Raw genomic sequence first — 24,047 nt, 5'->3', positions numbered from 1 at the left:
GCAGGATAAGGTACCAGACACTGAGAGCCTTACTCGAACTAAACTGCCAAGCATTCAAACTCTGCTTCAGAGAGTGCAACTCTGATGGGCTGGCCACGTTGTTCAAATGCAAAACATACCGCCTGCCAAAAAGACTACTTTATGGAGAACTCACACAGGGCAAGCATTTACATGGTGGTCAGAAGAAGCAATACAAGGACACTCTCAAGGTCTCTCTGAAGAACTTTGGAATTGATTGTGTGACATGGGAGACACTGGCATAGGACCACTCAGCATGGCATGCCCACATCAGAGAAGGTGCTGTGCTCTATGAGCAAAGCGGAACTGAAACAGCTCAAAGGAAACATAGGATGTGCAAATTTACAGAATCCGCCCCAAATATTCACACACACTATTTGTGCCTGACCTGTGGTAGAACATTTCGAGCTTGTATTGGTCTGATTAGTCATAGTCGGACACAGTGAAACTTGACTCTAGGTCATTTTGGTCCTCTTTGAAAGTGGACAACAACCAGTCAGTTTCCAATTTGAAATCAATTATGAGTTTTTCCAGTATTTTAGGGACAATCTTCTTACCTGAGCTCCATCTCAGTCTCCAGGCTCTCTATCTGTTTTGGGACAGAATCATCTGATGCACAATTTTGCAGATCAGCAAGTAAATATGTCCGTCTCTGTAGCGAAAGAGTGAGAGGTTAAGGGAGAAGTAACAAAGAAACACTGTCTTGCTCATTTATTGCATTTCATCGATCAAATGGGTCAACAAATGTAAAGCACTTTGCTAACTTCAAAGTGCTATGTAAGCGCTATTTTATTATCTATTTCTTGACTTTTTCTTCATCTTCCAGATTGTTTTGATAACTGCTTTGTAATACATTTTAAAATTTGGAGTGAAGACCATCTTGACCTTTAGCTCCGCCCAGTCAGACCCCCAGGAGTCTTCTATAAAGAATTCCCTTGGTATTTTGGTTGGCATACAAATTGATTTGGAGAGTATCTGTCATTTTTACTTCATTAATATGACTTACTCATGAGCCTTGAGCATTTCTCTAATTTAGACTTTTCCTTTATTTCAGTCATTATAGTTTTATGATTGTTCCCATGTGTCATAGGTAGGTTAATACCCAAATAATGGCCATTTGTTGCTGTAAATGGGGCTTCTTGTTTACAGTTTTAAGTTGCTAGTAACTGTGCTGAGCTGGTGACCTATGATCTCATCAAAGATGCCCTCCTGAAGGCCCATCTCATGAATGATGACCTTCCATGCCACTTCACATCAGCCTTTGGGGATGGCTTCTGCACCACCATCATTGCTTCCCCTGTGGATGTGGTCAAGACGAGATACATGAACTCTGCCGTGGGTCAGTATGCCAGTGCTGGCCTCTGAGCCCTCACCATGCTTCAGAAGGAGGGACCCCATGCCTTCCTCCCTCCGCTTGGACTCCTGGAATGTAGTGATGTTTGTCACCTACGAGCAACTGAAACAGGCCCTGATGGAAGCTCACACTTCCTGGGAAGCTCTTTTCTGAGCCCTCTCCTGCTGGCTTTCTGCCTTGTACCCCCACTTTGAGTCCAGACCCCATCCTGCCTCTCCTCCCCTGCCTTAGCATTGAAGGAACCCCCTCCACTTCCCCTCCACCTTAGTTAGCCCCATTTAAACCTTCTCCAGCCCACTTCTGCCATTACAGCCTCACCCAGTTCTTAAGCTCCTTCTAATAAAGCCAGACCAGAACCACACCCCCCCCAAATGTTGCTAGTAATTAAGAATGTAAAAGATTATCTTATTGTGGGTTAATCTTGTATCCTTCAACCTTGCAGAATTCATTTATTGCCTCCATTAAGTTTTTGGAGACAAACGGATTTTCTAGATATGCTCTCATGTCAACAGCAAATAATATTTTGACCTCTTCACTTCTAATGTTGATTTGTCTAATAATTGTTTCTTGTCTTCTTGCAGTTTGAATACATGTCAAATAAAAGCAGGGAAAATAGGCATCCTTGTTTGAGACTCATTTTTGGTGGGAATACTTTTCCACTACATATTATGTTGGCTCCTGGGGTTTTTTTTTTTAAATACTAATAGTGTAGTCTTTGACTTAGGCTCAATTGCCAGAAGAGATTTTATTTAATTTATTATTAATCTATATCTAAGCCATTTCTAGTTTGGAGAGAAAGGTGGTAGAAATTGGCATACTTCCCCCATGCCTTTCAATCTGACCCTTGACTCCAAGATGCTTATGAGAATCCTAAACAAGAAAAGAGCATAATATATTCAAATACAGTTTGGGCTTAACATTCCAGAACTACTCAGTGCCCTCCCCCCAAGGACTTTCTTCAAGGACTGAAAAAAAATTCCTTCCAGTGAGCAAAATCTTAACTTTTAATTCAAGAGAACACTGCCTTAGGGTAAGTGGTGGAATCAAACACCAGCAGTGGGTGGGAAGGCTATCTTATCTAGAGAAGAATTAAATCTGGCAAACCATTTCAAAGGAAGGCCTTTATTTTGGTTCTTCTCACTGTCCTAAGGGGAAAACCTGGAGACAGTTTTAGACTGAAGAAATACAATTTTTAGAGAACAAATATGAACGTATAAAATATATAAGGAACTGTTAAAAATTTAGGAAGACCGCTCCTAGGACACATAAGATAAATGGTCAAAGGATACGAAGAATTTTCAAAAGAGGAAGCACAAGTTGTTAACAATTTACTTGAAATATTACTTGAAACTAGAAAAATCAAGAAATTAAAACCCTTTAATTAAACTCCAAAATAAGAGAGTAACAAAATTGAAAGACAAAAAGCAAATATTGATTTAATAAAGCTAGGAGCTGTTAAAAAAAATCACTAAAATAGATTGGGTAATTTGACTTTTAAACAAAAGGGAGAGGAAAATCAAGTTATCAGTATGAAAATGAAAAAGGTGAATTCACAGCAAATGAATAGAAGAAATTAGTAGAAACTATATTGCCCAAATTATATCAATAAAACTGACAACAGAAAAAGGATGAATATTTGCAAAATTGCTTAGATTAACAGAAGAGATAGAAAATGGTAGTAAAGAAAGAAATGCCTTAACCCAAATTTTGGAAAAAAATTGAACAAATCATAAATGAACTCCCAAAGAAAGAAATATTAGAACTAGATACATTTACAAATGAATTCTATCAAATATTCAAACAAAAATTAATTCTAATAGTACATAAGCAGTTTGAGAAATAGCAAAAGAAGGGGTCCTACCAAAATCCTTCTATGAAACAAACATGGTCCTGATATCTAAACAAGGGAGAATCAACATGGGGAAAGAAAACTATAGACTAATTAATATCCCTAATCAATACCAGTGTAAAACTTTTTAATGTTAACAAAGAGATTATAGCAATATGTCAAGAAAGATTATACACTCTAACCAGGTTGGATTTATAGCCAGGATTGCAGGCAAACTAGCAACATAATCAAACATATTTGATAACAGGAACAACAAACGTCGCATGGCGATATCGATAGTTGTGGAAAAGGCTTTGGACACGATCCAAAAAACCCAAACCCACAGGGATAAATGGGCCTTTTCTTAATATGATAAACAGTGCCTATCTAAAATGAATAGCCAAAGAGATCATTATTGGTGCCGCTATTTGATGTAGCACTAACAAATAAGGAAACAGCAAGTGAAGGAATAAGCATAGGCAAAAAAAAGATCCCTTTTTGCCAAGACGACGGTTTACTTGAAGAACCCTAGAGAATCAACTAAAAATCAAATAATTTAAAACCAAGGTGCAGGATACAAAACAAATCTACATAAATTGACATTTCTGCATATTACCAACAAAACCCAGCAGGAACAGATAGAAAGAGAAATTTCATCTAAATAACTACGGAATATATAAAATACATGGGGGTCTACCTGCCAAGGCACACACGGGAACCATCTGAATACAACTACAAAACATTTTTTGTAATAAAGAACTAAATAATTGATGAAATATTCCTCACGGATAGGCTAACCAAATCAACATAATCAAATGACAATACTACCTAAATTAATTTGCTTATTTAGGATCGTGCCAATCAAACTACCAAAAGATTACTTTCTAGAGTTAGAAAAAATAAGAAGATTCATCTGGAAGAAAAAAAAGCCAGGACTCTTAAAGGAAATAATGAAAAAAAATGAGAAGGAAGGAGATTCTGGAAGTCAGTACCAAATAAAAACCCATACTATGGAGCAGAAATCATCAAAATGATTTGGAATTCGTTAAGAAATAGAGAGGTCAATTGGAGAACGATTCACAAGAAAACACACAGAAGTGAACAAGCACAGTAGCCTGGTTTGAGCAACCCAAAGACTCCAGCTACTGGGGTAAGAGCTCACTATTACAAAAACGAAACAAAAACCAAACAGCTGCTCAGAAAAATGGACAAGACCCTAGCAGAACTAGGTATAGCAGCTCTGTATCTCACACCTTATACCAAAATAAGCTCCAAATGGATACATGAGCAACATAAACAAATTAGCAGAGCAAGGAAAAATTACCTTTCAGATCTATGGATAGGGAAGGGGTTCATGATCAAACAAGGGACAGAAAACAGCACAGAACAGAAAATGGAGTTTTTTCATTACACAAAATTAAAACAGTTTTTGCACAAACAAAACCAACACACTTAAAATTAGAAAGGAAATGGATATTTTGGAAAAAAATATTTGCAGCAGGTTTGTCTGATAAAGATCTCAATTTTTAATATACAGGAACTGATTTGAATTTATAGCAACAATTCTCTATTTAGTAACTGGTTATAGGATACAGTTTTCTAAGGAAGAAATTCAAATTATTGATAGCCATAGAAAAATGCTCTGAATCATTAATTAGGGAAATGTAAATTAAAGCAAATCTGAGGTCCCCCCTCAATCCCATTAGATTAGCAGTCAACAAAAAGGGAAAATGCCATGTTGCAGAGGTAGTGGACCTGTGAATTGGTGTAGCTATTCTGGAAAGCAATTTGAAACTATCCCCCTCCTCCCCCCAATCCTAAATTGTGTATACCCTTTGTAGAAAAGTCTTGACAGCTCTTTTTGGGTTCACAAAGAACTGGAAACGAAGGGGGTACCCAACAGTTGGGCAATGGAATAAATTCTGATATATGAATCTAATTCTAATGGAATACTACTGGGCTGTAAGAGATGACGAAGGGGCCGGTTTCAGAGAAACCCAGGAACGCTTGTGTGAATTGATGGAGAGTGAAATGAGCATAACCAGGAGAACAATTTCTTACTATCACAGCAGCACTGTAAAGACAAACAACTTGGAAAGATTGAAGAATTGTGATTCATGAAATGACCAACTACGATTACAGAGGACTGATGGTGAAACATGCTTCCTATCTCCTGACAGAGAGGTGATGGACTGAAATGCAGTTTCCGGACATGGCCAATTCAGGAATTCATTTTGATTTTCTTTCTTTCTTTCTTTTTCCACAGTGGGGGAAGGGGAGAAAATAGATTTGAAAAAAAACTAAATAAAAAACCCCCTAAAGCTCAACATCACTAATAATGAAAGAGATGCACATTAAGGCAGCTTTAAGGCACCACTTCCCTCCCACCAGAAAAGCAAAAATAATTAAAGGCACCAAAACCACCGGCATGGCTGTGGAGAAATGGACAATGGAATTCACTGCTGAGAGAATTACAAACTTGTAGAATTTTGTTTTGGAGAGCAATCTGGCATTGTGCAGAAGAAGTTACAAAAAATAACCATACCCTTTGACCTAATAATTCCATGGCTGGGAACATACCCTGAAAATACTATCTAAAACGAAATAAGAGTTCTCTCTTTGAGTTTTCATAGCAGCATTATCTGTAATTACAAGAAAAGGAAAGCAACCTAACGTCCAAATAGAGGAATAGTAAAATAGATTATGAGACATTAATGTGGAGAATACAATAACATAAGGAAAATATACAAACACAAAATCCATGTAGAAATGTGGAAAGCCTTTGTTAAATAATGCAAAACCAGAAGAACAAAGTACAGACTGACTACAACCATATAAGAAAAAGAACATTAATGAACAAAGAAGCCTGAGACTTCTAATGAATGACTGAAAAGTTCAATTATCTTATGCACTGAAATGAATTACTTTAAATACAAATAATTAAAAAGCAAATTTATTTGGCATTGGTGTTGAGTATTAAGTTTATGACAATGTTTTATTAAAAGAAATCTATGTTAAAACATTTATGGAGCACCATTAGGTCAGATACCCCCAGAGTACCATAGTTCCTTATCTAGGTTTTAGAGAATTTCAGTTGGAAGGGTCCTTAGCAACCAATTATCCCAATCTATATCTGAAAAAGAATTTTTACTACGACAGCCTCCCAAAGTGATTATCTAGCCTTTGCATAGAGACCTCTTGTAAGGGAGTGCCACTGCCTCCCCAGATAGCCCATTACAGTTTTGAATGGCTATAGCTGTCAGGAAGTTTATTCTTATATCAAAATTAAATTTAGGTCTTTGCAACTTCCACCCATCACTCCTCTGGGGCCAAGCAAAACAAGCCTAATCCTTCCTCTAAAACATCATCTCAAATGCATGAAAACTGAATATGTTCCCTCTGAGCCTTTGCTTCTCCAGGCCAACCATCCCCAACTCTTTTGACTGATCCTCCTATGACAATAACTCAAAGCCTTTCACCAACCTGGCTGCCTCTCCTTTGGAGGTCTCTCCAGCTTAGAAATCTCCGTTTTAAAATGTGATGCATAGAACTGAGTGTAATACTCCAGAAGAGGACTTACCAAAACAGAGTACAACGGGACCATCACTTCCTTATTCCTGAGAGCAATGCTTCTCAATGCAGCCCCCAAATCACATTCGATTTGGGTGTTGTTGCTATTACCACACTGCCTCATACTCAGCTTACAGTTTGGTAAAATCCCCAGATCTTTTCCATATGAACTGCCAGTTTAACTATGACTTCCTCATTTTATGAAGCTTTCTTTTTAAAACAATTCTTCATTTTTTAATGTTATTTATTTTTTAGCATTCTTTTCTTTTTAAATTTTAAGTTCCAAATTCTCTCCTTCTCTCCCACCCACAGAAAAGGCAAGCAATATGGTACCAATTCTATATGTGAAATCATGCAAACATATTCCCTATTAGCCAAATTTCAAAAAAAGCAAGAAAAATAATGAAAGTGAGAAAATTCTACTTCAATCTGCACTTAGAGTTCATCAGTTCTCTCTCTGGAGGTGGATCACATTTTTTTAGCATGAGTCCTTTGGAACTATCTTAGATCATTGTATTGATCAGAGGAGCCAAGTCTTTTATAGGTGATCGTTACAACATTGCTGTTACTATGCACAATGATCTCCTGGTTCTTCTCACTTCACTTTCCATCAGTTCATATAACTCTTGCCATGGTTTTTCTGAAACCAACTCCCTTTGTCATTCCTTATAGCACAACAATTGTCTGCCACAGCTTGTTCAGTTATTCCCCAATGGACAAGCATCCCCTTGCTTCCCAATTCTTTGCCACCACAAAAAGAGCTTTGGACACAAATAGGCCCTTTCCCTTTATCTCTTTGGATACAGAATTAGTAGTGGTGTTGCTGGATCAAAGGGCACGCCTGGTTTTATAGCCCTTTGGGCACAGTTCCAAATTGGAATGGTTGGATGAGTTCCCTACTCCACCAACAGCTCGTCAGTGTACCTATTTTCCCCTCATCCTCTCCCAGCATTTGTCATTTCTGAGAGGTGGCAGGTGGTACCTTAGAGTCATTTTAATTTGCATTAAAACAAATTTTTAATGCATGCCTTTTGTCATCATTTCTCATTTTTGTCCTTCCCTGCTGAAGCTGATTTTTCCCCAAAATTTCCAATTTTTTATTTTATCATTTTTATTTAATATTTTAGTTTTCAACATTGATTTCCACAAGATTTTGAGTTACAAATTTTCTCCCCATTTCTACCCTCCCCCCCATTCCAAGATGAAATATATTCTGGTTGCCTCGTTCCCCAGTCAGCCCTCCCTTCTTTCACCCCACTCCCCCACCCCCATCCTCTTACTTTCTTGTAGGGCAGGATAGATTTCTATGTCCCATTCCCTATACATCTTGTTTCCCAGTTGTATGCAAAAAACCACTTTTTTTTTTTTTTAAAGCATCTGCTTCTAAAATTTTTGAGTTCCAAATTCTCTCCCCTCTTCCCTTTCCACCCACCCTCCCTCCCTAGAAAGGCAAGCAATTCAACATAGGCCACACATGTATTATGTAAAACACTTCCATAATACTCATGTTGTGAAAGGCTAACTCTATTTCCTTCCATCCTATCCTGTCCCCCTTTATTCAATTTTCTCCCTTGACCCTGTCCCTTTTTCAAAGGTGTTTGCTTTTGATTACCTCCTCCCCCTATCTGCCCTCCCTTCTATCATGCCCCCTTTTTATCCTCTTCCCCTTACTTTCCTGTGGAGCAAGATATCCAATTGAGTGTGTATGTTACTCCCTTCTCAAGTTGAATCTGATGAGAGTAAGATTCACTCATTCCCCCTCATCTGCCCCCTCTTCCCTTCAACAGAACTGCTTTTTCTTGCCACTTTTATGTGAGATAATTTACCCCATGCTATCTCTTTCTCCTTCTCTCAATATATTCCTCTCTTACCCCTTAAATTTATTTCATTTTTTTATTATCATCCCTTCATATTCAACTCACCCTGTGCCCTCTGTCTATATTCCCTTCAACTCCCCTAATACTGAGAAAGGTCTCATGAATTACACACATCATCTTTCCATATAGGAATGTAAACACAACAGTTCAACTTTAGTAAGTCCCTTATGATTTCTCTTTCTTGTTCACCTTTTCATGCTTCTCTTGATTCTTGTGTTCGAAAGTCAAATTTTCTATTTAGCTCTGGTCTTTTCACTGAGAAAGCTTGAAAGTCCTCTATTTTAATGAAAGTCCATATTTTGCCTTGGAGCATGATACTCAGTTTTGCTGGGTAGGTGATTCTTGGTTTTAATCCTAGCTCCTTTGACCTCTGGAATATCATATTCCAAGCCCTTCGATCCCTTAATGTAGAAGCTGCTAGATCTTGTATTATTCTGATTGTGTTTCCACAATATTCAAATTGTTTCTTTCTGGCTGCTTACAGTATTTTATCCTTGACCTGGAAACCTTGGAATTTGGCAACAATATTCCTAGGAGTTTTCTTTTTGGGATCTTTTTCAAGAGGTGATTGGTGGATTCTTTCAATTTCTATTTTACCCTCTGGTTCTAGAATATCAGGGCAGTTCTCTTTGATAATTTCTTGAAAGATGATGCCTAGGCTCTTTTTTTGATCATGGCTTTCAGGTAGTCCGATAATTTTAAAATTATCTCTCCTGGACCTATTCTCCAGGTCAGTGGTTTTTCCAATGTGATATTTCACATTGTCTTCCATTTTTTCATTCTTTTGGTTCTGTTTTATAATATCTTGACTTCTCATAAAGTCACTAGCTTTCACTTGCTCCAGTCTAATTTTTAAGGTAGTATTTTCTTCAGTGGTCTTTTGGACCTCCTTTTCCATTTGGCTAATTATGCCTTTCAAGGCATTCTTCTCCTCATTGGCTTTTTGCAGCTCTTTTGCCATCTGGGTTAATCTATTCTTTAAGGTGTTATTTTCTTCAGTATTTTTGGGGGGTCTCCTTTAGCAAGTCATTATCTTGTTTTTCATGGTTTTCTTGCATTACTCTCATTTCTCTTCCCAATTTTTCCTCTACTTCTTTTACTTGCTTTTCCAAATCCTTTTTGAGCTCTTCCATGGCCTGAGACCAATTCATATTTTTCTTGGAGGCTTTTGATATAGGCTCTTTGACTTTGTTGACTTCTTCTGGCTGTATGTTTAGATCTTCTTTGTCACCAAAAAAGGAATCTAGAGTTTGAGCCTGGGTTCATTTTTGCTGCCTGTTCATGTTCCCAGCCAACTACTTGACCCTTGAGCTTTTTGTCAGGATATGACTGCTTGTAGAGAGTACTTTGTCCCAAGCTTTAGGGTCTAAGCACTGCTGTTTTTAGAGCTACTTCTACTCCACTGTCACCCCAGGCTCTGTCACTGCAGTGCTCCTCCTCCAAGAACCGCCAACCAGGACCGCAACACAGATCCAAGCAGGGCACAGCAAGAGAATCTGCCTTTGTGCCCACAAAGCGGCCCTTGCACTCCCGCTCTGATTCGCTGCTAGATTCCTCCCACCAAGTGAGCCAGGGACTCGGGAAGCAGCTGATGCTGTAGCTCTTGAAGCAGCCTCAGGAGCTTCCTGCTGTTGCTGCTGCCACTGCCACCACTGCACCACCTCCGCCACCCCCAGGGCTGGTGGTCTGGACCCGCTCTGAACTCGATCCTGCAGTTTCCCTCTAACCTTCTCTTTGGCGTTTGTTGGTTGAGAAGTCTGGTAACTGCCACATCTCAGTGATTCATGGCCCCAAGGCCTGTTCTGGCTCGCTGACTCCGGGTCTGGTCTGAACTGGCGCGGCCCACGCCGGGCTGCGCTCCTCTCCCAGCACCGTGCGATAGACCCTTTCTCGCGACCATCCAGGCTCTCCTGGGCTGGAGACCTGTTTCCCTCTGCTATTTTGTGGGTTCCGCAGCTCTAGAATTTGTTCAGAGCCATTTTTTACAGGTGTTTGGAGGGATTTGGGGCAGAGCTTAAGCAAGTCCCTGCTTTCCAGCTGCCATCTTGGCTCCGCCCCTGAAGCTGATTTCTTAAACTTAACTGTAAGAATTCACATTTATCCCTCTAATTTCACCTTACTTGACTGAGCCCAATTTAACAACGAATACTACTACTACTAACAACTACTAACTACTACTTTACAAATAGTATTTCGTTAGATCCTTACAACAACCCCAGGAGGTAGGTACTACTATCACTCCCATTTTGTGGGGTTTAGGAAACCGAGGCAAACAGAAGCTAAATGAATTGTCCAGGTTCACACAGGTAGTAAATACCTGAGGCCACATTTGAACTCAGGTCTTCCTGACTTCAGGTCCATTGATATCCACTATACCATCTAGCTTCTAACATCTTTCTGGATACTGATTTTGTTATCCAGTGCATTTACTATCCCTCCTAAACTTGCAGACAGCAGAAAGCTAAGAATGATGCCACCCATCCTTTTATCCAAATCACTGATAAAAATGTTAAGCAGAACCAAAATAACCCTGAAATTTCACCTCACACCCTGAAAATTGGTAAAAATGGCAAAAATTGACAAGTCAGTGTTGGAAGGGTTGTGGAAAGATAGGCACACCAATTATGTTGCTGTCACCAAAGTTAGCTTCAAAAAGGTACAAGCAGACAAAAGATGGGGGGCGGAGCCAAGATGGCAGCTGGTAAGCAGGGAATAGTGTGAGCTCCGTACTGAGACCCTCCAAAAACTTATAAAAAATGGCTCTGAACCAATTCTAGAATGGCAGAACCCACAAAACAGCAGAGGGAAGCAGGGCTCCAGCCCAGGACAGCCTGGATGGTCTCTGGGTGAGGTCTATCCCACACGGAGCTCGGAGCTGGGAGCTGGGAACGGAGTGGAGCAGAGCCCAGCCTGAGCGGCGTGGACCATCCAGACCAGAAGCCGGGCGGAGGGGGCCCTAGCGCCCTGATTCAGTGAGCTGCGGCAGTTACGAGACTTCTCAACCCACAAAAACCAAAGACTGTGGAGAAGGTTAGTGGGAAAAGCTGCGGGAGTGGAAGGAGTTCACGGTTCGGCTTCCAGCCCCGGGGGCAGTGGAGGTGGGGCAGCTACAGCTGTTGTTACTTTCGGCTCCAGGCCCACCTGGTGGGAGGAATTAAGTGGCGGATCAGAGCAGGGGTGCACAGCCTGCTGAAGATCTAAGCCCAGTTCGGGTTGGGGGTTCTTGGGGAAGGAGCAGTGCTGGTGTGGCAGAGCTGGCATCTCCCCCCCAAACGTGGAACATAGAACTCTGTAATCTACAAGCAGTCATACCCCACTGAAAAACTCAAGGGTCAAGTTAGTTGGCTGGGAATATGGCCAGGCAGCGAAAACGCACCCAGATTCAGTCTCAGACTTTGCATTCTTTCTTTGCTGACAAAGAAGACCAAAACATACAGACAGAAGAAATTAATAAAGTCAAAGAGCCTACAACAGAAACCTCCAAGAAAAACATGAACTGGTCCCAGGCCATGGAAGAGCTCAAAAAGGTGTTGGAAAAGCAAGTTAGAGAAGTAGAGGAAAAATTGGGAAGAGAAATGAGAAGGATGCGAGAAAACCATGAAAAACAAGTCAATGACTTGCTAAAGGAGACCCAAAAAAAATACTGAAAAATACACTGAAGAAAACAACACCTTAAAAAACAGACTAACTCAAATGACAAAAGAGCTCCAAAAAGCCAATGAGGAGAAGAATGCCTTGAAAGGCAGAATTAGCCAAATGGAAAAGGAGGTCCAAAAGACCACTGAAGAAAACACTACTTTAACAATTAGATAGGAGCAAGTGGAAGCTAGTGACTTGATGAGAAATCAGGATATTATAAAACAGAACCAAAGGAATGAAAAAATGGAAGACAATGTGAAATATCTCATTGGAAAAACCACTGACCTGGAAAATAGATCCAGGAGAGATAATTTAAAAATTATTGGACTACCTGAAAGCCATGATCAAAAAAAGAGCCTAGATATCATCTTTCAAGAAATTATCAAGGAGAACTGCCCTGATATTCTAGAGCCACAGGGCAAAATAGAAATTGAAAGAATCCATCGATTACCTCCTCAAATAGATCCCAAAAAGAAATCTCCTAGGAATATTGTCGCCAAATTCCAGAGCTCCCAGATCAAGGAGAAAATACTGCAAGCAGCCAGAAAGAAACAATTTGAGTTTTGTGGAAACCCAATCAGAATAACCCAAGATCTGGCAGCTTCTACATTAAGAGATCGAAGGGCTTGGAATACGATATTCCGGAGGTCAACGGACCTAGGATTAAAACCTAGAATCACCTACCCAGCAAAACTGAGTATCATGTTCCAAGGCAAAATATGGATTTTCAATAAAATAGAGGACTTTCAAGCTTTCTCAGTGAAAAGACCAGAACTGAATAGAAAATTTGACTTTCGAACACAAGAATCAAGAGAAGCATGAAAAGGTAATCAAGAAATGGAAATTGCAAGGGACTTACTAAAGTTGAACTGTTTTGTTTACATTCCTACATGGAAAGATAATGTGTATGATTCATGAGACCTCAGTATTAGGGTAGTTGAAGGGAATATGCATATGTATATGTTTATGTATATATATAAGTGAATGTGTATGTATGTATGTATGTATCTATGTGTATATGTATGCATGTGTATGTATGTATGTATGTATATATATATATATATATATATATATATATATGTATATATGTAAAAGAGAGAGAGCAGACACAGGGTGAGTTGAAGATGAAGGGAAGATATCTAAAAGAAATAAAATGAAATTAAGGGATGAGAGAGCAACATACTGAGAGAGGGAGATAGGGAGAGATAGAATGGGGTGGATTATCTCGCATAAAGGTGGCAAGAGGAAGCAGTTCTGTGGGAGGAGGGGAGAGGGCAGGTGAGGGGGGAATGAGTGAACCTTGCTCTCATCAGATTTGGCCTGAGGAGGGAATACCATACATACTCAGTTGGGTGTCTTACCCCACAGGAAAGAAGAGGGAGGAAGATAAAAAAAAATAAAAGGGGGGGGATGATGGAGGGGAGGGCAGATGGGGGTGGAGGTAATCAAAACAAACACTTTGGAAAGGGGACAGGGTCAAGGGAGAAAATTCAATAAAGCAGGATGGGTTGGGAAGGAGCAAAATGTAGTTAGCCTTTCACAACATGAGTATTGTGGAAGGGTTATACATAATGATACATGCGTGGCCTAGGTTGAAGTGCTTGACTTCTTAGGGAGGGTGGGTGGGAAGGGAAGAGGGGAGAGAATTTGGAACTCAAAGTTTTAAAAACAGATGTTCAAAAACAACAAAAAAAAAGTTTTTGCATGCAACTAAAAAATAAGATACACAGGCAATGGGGCGTAGAAATTTATCTTGCCCTACAAGGAAGGGAAAAGGGGATGAGAGGGGAGGGGGGTGATAGAGGGGAGGGCTGACTGGGGAACAGGGCAACCAGAATATATGCCATCTTGGAGTGGGGGGGAGGGTAGAAATGGGGAGAAAATTTGTAATTCAAACTGTTGTGAAAATCAATGCTGAAAACCAAATATGTTAAATAAATAAATTTAAATTAAAAAAATTAAATTAAATTAAAAAAAAACTGAGAAAAAAAAAAGGTACAAGCATTTGGGAAAGCAATTGGGAATTATGCAAATCAAGTGCCTAAAATGTCCATACCCTTTGTATCAGAGTCTCCATTACTGGGCTCATACCTTAAGGAAGCCACTGAGAAAAGTTCCCTATACTCCAAAAAATTTATAGCAGTATTTTTTGTGATAGCTAAGAATTAGAAACAAAGTAGATGCTCATCAACTGGAGAATGGCTAAACAAATTGTGGTACATAAATGTAATGGAATACTACTGTGTTGCAAGAAATGATGTGAGATGAATACAGAGAAGTGTGGAAAGAGCTATATGAACTGATGCAGAGTGAGGTAAGCAAAGAATACAACATACACAGTGACTACAACAACGTAAATAAAAAGAACACCAACACAGGAAAAAATCCTAAGTAAATGTAATAAAGTTATAAGATGAAACAGGAATCAAATGAAGAAATAAGAGAAGATAGATTCCAAACGTACCCCTTTGGGGAGGTAGGAGGTCCACTGTTACACATTGTACATGTTTTCAGACTTTTGAAATCAATTGTGCTGACTTCCCCACCGCCCCCCCCCGCCCCCTCTTAAAAAAAAAGACTATTTGTCACATGAGATGGCTCTCTGGGAGCAGGAGGGATATATGGGATAACCGTGGTGATGTGAAAAACAAAATACCAATAAAAAACATTTTTAAAATGTTAAGCAGTTACTGGGTCAAGGGTAGAGGGAACCATTAGTGAGTACTCTGGATCTGACCATTTAACTAGTTTTGAATTCATCTAACTATACTATTATGTAGGACTCATCCCTTCATCTTTTCCACACATATAGCATGAAATGCTTTGCTAAGATCTAGGGAAACTTTCTACAACATTTCCCTGGTATATCTGCCTAGCAGTGGTATCTCAAAATCAAAAGACATGGACGTATTAGTCTCTTTTCTCCCATAATCCCCAATTCTTTTCCAGAATGGGTATGGTGTTCAAAGCTTTGTCAACAGTATTAGCGCATCTGTCTTCAGGTAATTCTTCCAACATAAACTACTTCTGGCTTTTGTCATTTTTGCCAACCTGCTCAATGGGAGGTGAGAGCGCTCCCCTAAGTAGTCGGTGTTCTTGGTTTTATTGAGCACTGCTGATATTATTAAGACTGGCTATTTCTGATTCTTATTTATCTAGTATATTTCACTCAACGACTTTTCAATTTTTTCACCGATACCAAAGTTTTGATGATTACTGATTTATAATTGAGGTCTAGAAATGCTATGCTCCTTGCATTACTACACTTTTCCCATCATTACCTCATCTTTTGTTCTTTCAAATGAATTTTGTTTGTCTGGCTCTAGTTAGGAATTCCGTGGTCATCTGATCGATATAAAACTAAATGTGTGAATTAATTTAGATCAATATTGTCATTTGTATTAAACTGGCATGGTCCAAGTATAAACAACAACTATGCCTTCATTTCTGTAAAAAAATATTTTGTGATTATATCAACATAGGTCTTGAGTTTGTCTTAGGTTGGCCCCCAGACATTTTATGCATTTTGAGGCTATTTTGAATGAAAAAAAAATCATTTCCTCTTGGATTTTGGCATAAAAATGCTGATTTTGGTTATAAAATGAGATATAGAGATGCCAAATTTTTCATGGACTTATTTTGTATCCTGATACTTCATTGAATCTTCTGTCTCAGCCTCTTTGCTCCGGATTTTCTAAATAAACCATCATATCATCAGCAAAATGGGATAATTTTGTCTCTTTTTGGATCATGCTCTTAATTTCTCTTGTATTATTGCTAGCAATTCTAGAAATGTCAAATAATGGTGGCTTTGCTTCTGTATTTATTAGGAAAGCTTATAGTAATTCCCCATTGCAAATAATAATTAAAAAAATAATTAAAAAAAAACACATATCACATTAAAATGGCCCTTGATGTCTTTGCTTTTTAAGGGTTCTAGCACAAATGAGTTCTGGATTTTGTCAAAATCTTTTAATCTTTTTGCATATTTACTAATAATGTGGTTTTGCTTGTAACACTCACCCCACCCCACCTGACACACACACACACACACACACACACACACACACACACACACACACTCCGATTATCTTGATTGTTTTTTCAATATTGAATCATCTTGGTAAAAATCCAATTTGGTCATAGTGAACAATTTTTTAAAAATATAATTTTGTAGTCTCTTCCTAGGATTTGATGTTATTCCACCCTCTTTGATCCTTCCCTTCCCTCCATCCGCTGTCCTTCGCCTTTTCATCATTTTGCGCACTTAGCACTCCTCACACTATTCTTCAGGAAAGCATAATGCTATACTTTGTCATTCAACATCTTACTTTCCCATACTAACCCCTTCACTACATACTCTTTTAAAATAGAAGATGCTTGGTTGGTTCTCTGTGCACTCATATTAGTCTCTTTGAATAACTCATTTTTCCTCCTCAATGGAATTGTTTTCTTTTGAGCCTTCAGAATTTCATTCAGGAGTGTTGTGTCCTTTCTAGGCTGATTTTGCCTTGTACAACTACAATCCTAGGGGCAGGTAGGTGGCACAGTGAGTAGAGCACTGGCCCTGGAGTCAGGAGGACCTGAGTTCAAATCTGGCCTCAGACACTTGACACACTTACTAGCTGTGTGACCTTGGGCAAGTCACTTAACCTCAATTGCCCTGCCCTCCTCCCTCAAAAAAAAAAAAAAAAAAAAAAAAAAGAACCACAATCCTACCCTCTAAACCCTTTGAAATCTGCTCTCCTAAACTCTGGGGTACATGCTAGACTTCGCATACCTTTCTTTTCCTCTAACACAAACTTCAATGGGAAGTCAGTACTTCCTCCCAAGGAAACAACCCCTGCTGGGCTGGTCTACCAGGGTGATTCCAGAAGTTCTCTGCTGCTCTGGCTTTTGGCAGATATCTGGCCAATTTAAGTCCCCATCATGATTCTAGCATGTCTCTGTGCCAAGCCTGTGATGTTTTCTGAACTTTTCCATTTCATTTCTGTCCAGGTGGTCTATATATAGTATACATTAATGACCCATATACTTTCCACTGTTACTCATTACGGTTTGTTGACTTTCTTGCAAAAGCATACTTTCTTAATATATAATACCATCCCCCTTCTGTTTTTGCCTAGCCCATTTTCTCTGAATATGGAATATCTATCCACAACCACACTTGAGTCTGGAGTCTTGCCCCACCAAATCTCAGTGTTGTCTATGAGGCCAAATATGTCTCCTACATGGACCTCTAGTATATCTTGCTTATTACCTATACTTTGGGTATTCGTGTACATAGACAGTTGAAGCTTTAGAATATTTTTACTGGTTCCTGGATGGAAATAGTCATAAACTTGATTAGTTATACCGAAAAGCCAAGTAAAGTAGCAACACCCCCCTCGCTCCCCCCATCTAAGGAAAGAGATTCTCTTGAGCATGAAGAGATTGCTCAATACCATTGTTGGCAAACTTGCTTCTTACAGGAACTCACCCGGAGTTTGGGAGGCAGGTTTTCTCCACTATCTTTTTTCTGTTTGAGCTGAACAAGTTCTTGAGCTAGTATCTTTCGGTCTTCAAGAAGGTCATTCAGATGGCGTTTGGCTTCTTCAGTACTGACCATAACTTCTACTTCATTTGCAAGCCAGTTCTGGAAGAGAGTGACAAATAAAATACCATGGAGGTCTATGTCAGAGATATAAGAACATACAGACTGTACAGGCTAGATTCAGCCCTGTGACAATTTCATCTAGCTGGTGGGGCGATCACCAAGTAGCAACATCCCATTTCTGTCTATAGCTAAAAAAAAATGTAACAGAACATAAAGTCTGATAAGCCACAAAAAAATCCGTTATTTTTCCACTTCATCCACCAAATTTATTTATTTCACTATCTCTCCCTTAACCACAACCTTTATCCTTAAACTAAGGGACTTCAACATACATTTGGAGCCCCCTCAAATACTCTAGCTGTTCAGTTCTTCAACTGCAACCCCTTCCCTCCACATCACCCACATGTAGGGATGGTCATGGTTTTGATCTGTCTTCACGTATGCCACTATCTTTAAAAAATTTTCACTAGATGGTATCATGCCGTCAAGATATGGTCCCCATTCTCCCCTTTTCAGCCAAACTCCTAGAAAAAGCTGTGTCTGCCTGCCTCCACTTCCCCTCTTCTTACTCACTCCTTAGCCCTTTGAAATCTGGCTTCCAACTTCATCACTTGATTGAATTGCCAATGATTTCTTTCTAATGCTATTGTCCTTATATAAGCTATTCTCTTTATTTGGTTCCTTTTAAGGGGCCTTTTAAGTCATCTCTCTCATCATTTCTTCCGGCACACCAATATTCTATTATATTCACATACTACAGTTTGTTCAGCCATGTCATAACCAATGGGAACCTGTAGATGATGCTTATTTTCTTTTTCTCTTTTAATATTCTATTCATGAACTTTCATCACCTTCTAACTCTTTTCCACACTAATTATTCTATTAACCCTCCTTTCTCTTTCCTCTCTTTGAAGCCTCAGAACAGAACCAATCTACTCCTAGGTCCTTGGTATCCCTTCCTTAACTCCCTACGTAACTTTGAGGGCATTAAGGTTCCAAAGGGACATACCTCTTCTCCCCCTACTAGAGTGTTAGCCCTGCTATCATCATGCAGCTCCTTTTAATTGCATTGAAAGCCCTTCCTAATGTGGCTCCAGACTCCATTCCTAGGCTTATGGCCTTATCACTCCCCTCCATGCACTCAATGTGCCAAACTGGCCTAGTCGCTGTCCTTCATGTACTGCCTTCTGGGTCCTTCCTTAACTTTGCTTCAGAGCTCAGCTCCAATGCTGCCCCTTTCTTAAGGTCTACCTTGATCTTCCCCCAGAAAGTACATTTTACCTCCGTTCATGTTGTCTACCCAACAGAAAGTAAACTCCTCGGGGGGGGGGGGGTCTTCCTGTGTCTTTGTGCTAGCACCTAGTACACAAATGGCACTTAGTGAATGTTAGTGGAATGAATAAAAGTGGCATTTGTTCCCTTCTGCTTCTCGAATAAAACACGTGTTCAGTCTGACATTTCAACCTCTCCACACTTGGACTCTCCCTGCCTTCCTGTTTGTGCCATTCCATGTCCTACCTCTGTGTCTCCAATACCTTTGAAGGAAGCCTGTCTGACCCTCCACGGAGTGACCTTGTATGACACACACTTATCTATGGGAAGCTCCCTGAGGTACAGGACCGTTTATCTTCTCTGTGGGAGGCAGTGGGCTAAGTGCCTTTTACAAATATTATCTCATTGAAACTCACAACAGCCCTTGGATGTAGATGCTGCTGTTATTCCCATTTTACAGTCAGGGAAACTGAGGGCAAACAGAGGTAATACAACTTGCCCAGGGTCATACAGCTACTAAGTGTCTGAGGCCAGATTTGAACTCAGGTCTTCCTGACTCCAGGCCCAGCCCACCACCCACTGTGGCAGCACCTCATATCCCCAGGGCCTATCACACAGTAGATACTTAAAAATATTTGCCAAATTCATTGAATCACTAGGTCAAAATCCTTCATGTCTTCAGGGAGCACAGTTCCCCATGGGAAAAAAATAATTACTTTGAAATCTCTATTTAAGCAATCAATGAATAAGCATTTATTAAGCACCTATTATGTTCCAGGCATTGGATACAAAAACAAGTAAAGTCCTTAAAAAGCTTCCAATCTAACGTGCTCCTTAAAGCTCTGGCCCCAAGTCCCTTTGGTCGGTACCTTCACTCGAACTGCAGTTCCTTCCATCCCTCGGTTCTGGTTCTCTTTCCGCTTATCTGCAACCTCCCGTTGTTTCTGGAGAGCGTCCCTGAGGCGCTTGTTGGCAGCTGCTGCCTAAATGGTACACATTTCTGTTGGCTTGAGGGGGAGTGAGGAACAAGTAAAAGCAAAGACAAATCTATGGGCTCTGAGTCACAGGGAAACTAGACTTGACTTCATAGCTCCATAGGCACATCACCAGTGATGTGCTACTATTCTAAACCCAAACGTCAAGGAACAGTCTCAGCCTCATACGTGGAGAAGAAAACACAGCAACACAGATGTGTTCTTGCTGAAAGTTTCAAGCACAGATTTAAAAAAATCTCTTGTGCTGGTTTGTTCAGTGCCAGGAAATCACTCCACTAGCTACTTCCATTAGCACTATCTTTCCCTCTTCCTCTTCTACCAGGGTTTTAGATCCCCACTTTAGGTGATATGACAAGGATAGGACAAGGCAGCCTGAAGAAGAGGGCCTTTGGGTTAAAGCTAGCCTTGCTGGTCAAGAATGATTCTCTAAACCCTCCCTCAGTATGAGAGAGGATGTGGGCTCACTTAAACAATGAATGTGAGTGCATCACACTGGACGTAGCAATCTAGAACAAGACATGAATTTCTTACCTCCTCAGTTTTCCGTCTGAGGACATTGGATTGTTTCTGGAAGTTCTTTTCAAGCTTTAGGAATTCATACTGCCTCTTACGATCCTAAGAAGAGCAAGGTTTTACTTCAGAACATGCTCCCTCATGGTGTTCACTGAAAACAAATTTACAACTCCGAGACCAAAAGGAGCCATTCTTCAGCTGGATCTCTCTCTCACTGGCACTGGGAACTAGTAACACCCAAAACCTGGGGACCCTCATCTATTTTCAACTGACTGCGTGCTGCCAGATGGTAGAAACCTCCATCGTGAGACAACTGTTCTCCTCCTCTCCAGAGAGTCCCAGGGGTTGGCAGATAGAAAAGGAGACATGTACTCAGGCGGCCAAGCCAAGGGATACCAAGTTGGAGAGAAGCTTCATTTCGCCAGGGAGGCAGATTATTTAAGACGGATACTGACAGCTCTAGCCGTAGACAGATGTGTAGGTATATAGAGCCCGATCTATCTCTATCATCTCCGTCTGCTTCTCTCTCTCTGATCAGAGAGGCATCAAACAGTACAAGTGAAAACACTATGGGATGTCAGATGAAGACCCAGTCAGGAATAATTCTCTTCTTTTTTGGAATTCCTTCCTTGTCTCTGTCTCACACAGCATTTGCACATTTTGCTTTTTCTTACATATATTCTTGTATAGTTACCGCTGTTATGTCCCACCTCTCCATGAGGATTAGAAATTCTTGGAGGGCAGCAACCTTGTCCTAATATTACCACTGCAGTGAATTCTACAAGGTGTTTTCATAAACATGATCTCATTTATCTCACAACAATCTTACTATGCAGGTGGGCTACTAATTATTAGATAAGGAAATGACCTCAAAGCAGTGCACAACCAGTTAGTAGCAAAGATGGGATAAGATCTCATGTATTGACTCCCCACACCAGAATGCCACTAGACCAAGTTGCCTCGAATAGAATCTTGCACATAGTAGACAGTATATAATACCTGTCAGTAAGCCAAGTCAAAGGCTCTTAAGGAATCATGAGGAAACTCACTCGTTCTTTAAGCTGGATTACTTCCTTGTCTTTTTGTTGCTTCCAATGTCTAAACTTTTCAGCATCTTCTTTCATCTGACGCATTAGTTGTACTCTTTGGCTTTTCATCAACTAGAGGAAAAAAATACAAGGATTACTTGTCTCTGAGTCTGCGTGCAAATGAATGGACTCACCACCGACATCTGAATTTGGCTGTAGCTACAATCTAATTCTGCTCCTGACTGGCATTTCCAAGTAGAGATTAATAAGAGACTTTAGAAATCAACAAATATTTCATCCCCTTTGACTCTGAGATTCCACAATTATATGTGCCAAGGAGTTCAATGGTAAAAAGAAAGGTCCCAAGTATTCATAGCAGCACGTTTTGTAGTAGCAAAGACCTGGAAATAGAGTTGGGGAATGACTAGACAAGTTGTGTGCATGAACGCAATGCCATAAGAAAGGATGAACATAAGACAGGGACATACGAGCTGATAGTCAAGTGAGCTAGCCCAGGACGACAGCACACAGGACAACCGCAACGTAAACGGGAAGAACAATGAAACGAAACATCATGGAATTAGAACGGCCAAATTTGGCACCGACTCCTCCCTTGTTTCTTTGCAAATGTGTGGAACCATGAGTGTGGAATGAATGGCACATGCTATTAGTCTTGAATAACATTTTGGTTGGCTTTACTGAACTGCTCAACCTCCCTTCTTTTTTATTCTCTGCTGTAAGGGTTGGTTTGCAGAGTGGGGGAGGGGGGAGGGACACACTAGATAATTAAAGTGATATAAAAACAAAACATACTAATAATTTTTTAAAAATCCACGAATGTAGATACAAGTGAAATTTGGGTTGCGGGTTTTGAAACATATGAAATGATGTACCCACTGAGTTTCAATGTCTAAAAAATTTAACAGCCCACTTGACTGATGATGATTTCCAAGGGGCTCTACAGAGACAATGCAGATAGCCACACATGCTGACACCTGACGGACTTGATGAGGGTAAGAAGTCACGATATCACCAATGAATTTGGAGATGGTAGACTGCTCTCGTTACGGAAGGAAAAGCAGTCAAGTAAGAACTTTATTAGCAGATTCTACCAATAGCGGTTACCCTAAGTTTCCTCTAATATGGAAATTGAGTCCTTCCTGGCACCCCTCTAACTAGAGGACACCCACAGGGAACAAATCCAGGTGGAAACAGTGGTCAAAACCTCCAAATGGGGCATAAAAAATAAACTATTTTTATCGACATCTTTTGTTTTGACATCACCTACATTTCACCTTGCCAAAAAAGAAAAAGGAAGAAGAGAAAACTCCTCAGCAAAACTAAACAAAATATAAAAAAAAATTTTAAAAATCCATGCAACGCTCCACACCCACAGACCAGAAGTGAGGGGAGGTGTGTTCTCACATCTCTTCTTTGGTGCCACGCTTGTTCTTGCTACAGTCTCCAATCAATGGGCAACTCATCTTTTTCAAATTCTTGGTTACCACAAAAAAGTCCTACTATCAATATTCTAGTGTTTATGGGGACTTCCTTCTTATCAATGTGCCTAATTAGTGGAATCTCTGGGTGAAAGCAAAGGCTTGTTCATTACCCGTATCTCCTGGTTAAGTTTCAAGACTGTGTGCTCTGTGGATTCTTTTAACTTCAGAAGCTTCGACTGCTCATTCAATTTTTTCTTCAGGTCAGTAATTTGCCCTTCCAGCTCCTGGAGCCGTTTCCGACGACGCTCACTCAACCTGTATAAAGGTGCGGTAAGACCAAGAGTTCAAACCTGATACTAAATGCTTCTATTCTAGACCGAGTGGCCTGACACTCAGCAGTAGGCATAGAAGAGATCACACACCCTCCTGTAGCCCAGTCTGAAGAATTTTCTTGCATAATGGATGCCTGATAAAGCCAGAAACAAGGCTAGGCCTTACATTCATCTGAGTATATAAGAAGGAGACCACAATCAACTCTACTTCACCCTCTACCACCATATCCTAGAAGGCAGTTTAACCTTAGATTTTCCAGAAGCAATACATCCATTTTCTAAGTCTGCAAAGGAAATCAGATGTGACAAATATCTGCCATGTCAAGGGAAGGTAGGATAATCAGTAAAGCAGAGCATTGGGACAACTTGGGATACTATTCAGTATTATTTGGAACTGACTGATGGTTGGCTGAGGAAGTGGCCTGGAGCAATGGATTCATTCCAAAGCTCTATTACCATTATTACATGGAAGAAAGACTCCTATAGTTACACAGATCTCAACTAATTCAGAGACTGCCTTGCCCATTCCCGATTCTGAGCTGATCCCCCTCTTAAAAACTTCCACTGTGAAAAAAGTTGCCTC

At 40.1% G+C, this 24,047-nt stretch overlaps 1 protein-coding gene across 1 annotated transcript in view; it reads right to left on the bottom strand.

Annotated features, from left to right (window-relative positions):
- Positions 1 to 24,047, bottom strand: part of KIF4A (kinesin family member 4A) — a gene marked incomplete at its 3' end in the record, with an annotated part of 74,222 nt that overhangs the window by 5,889 nt on the left and 44,286 nt on the right. The window contains 6 exon segments of the mRNA XM_036740086.1: positions 576 to 670; positions 17,766 to 17,921; positions 20,024 to 20,137; positions 20,681 to 20,764; positions 21,712 to 21,822; positions 23,303 to 23,447. Coding sequence (XP_036595981.1) covers positions 576 to 670; positions 17,766 to 17,921; positions 20,024 to 20,137; positions 20,681 to 20,764; positions 21,712 to 21,822; positions 23,303 to 23,447 — 705 coding nt within the window.

This window comes from Trichosurus vulpecula, chromosome X (genome assembly GCF_011100635.1).
Source record: "Trichosurus vulpecula isolate mTriVul1 chromosome X, mTriVul1.pri, whole genome shotgun sequence".
Lineage (NCBI taxonomy): Eukaryota > Metazoa > Chordata > Mammalia > Diprotodontia > Phalangeridae > Trichosurus > Trichosurus vulpecula.
The sequence above is the reverse complement of the archived record's forward strand: the minus strand, read 5'-3'. Positions and strand labels throughout refer to the sequence as shown.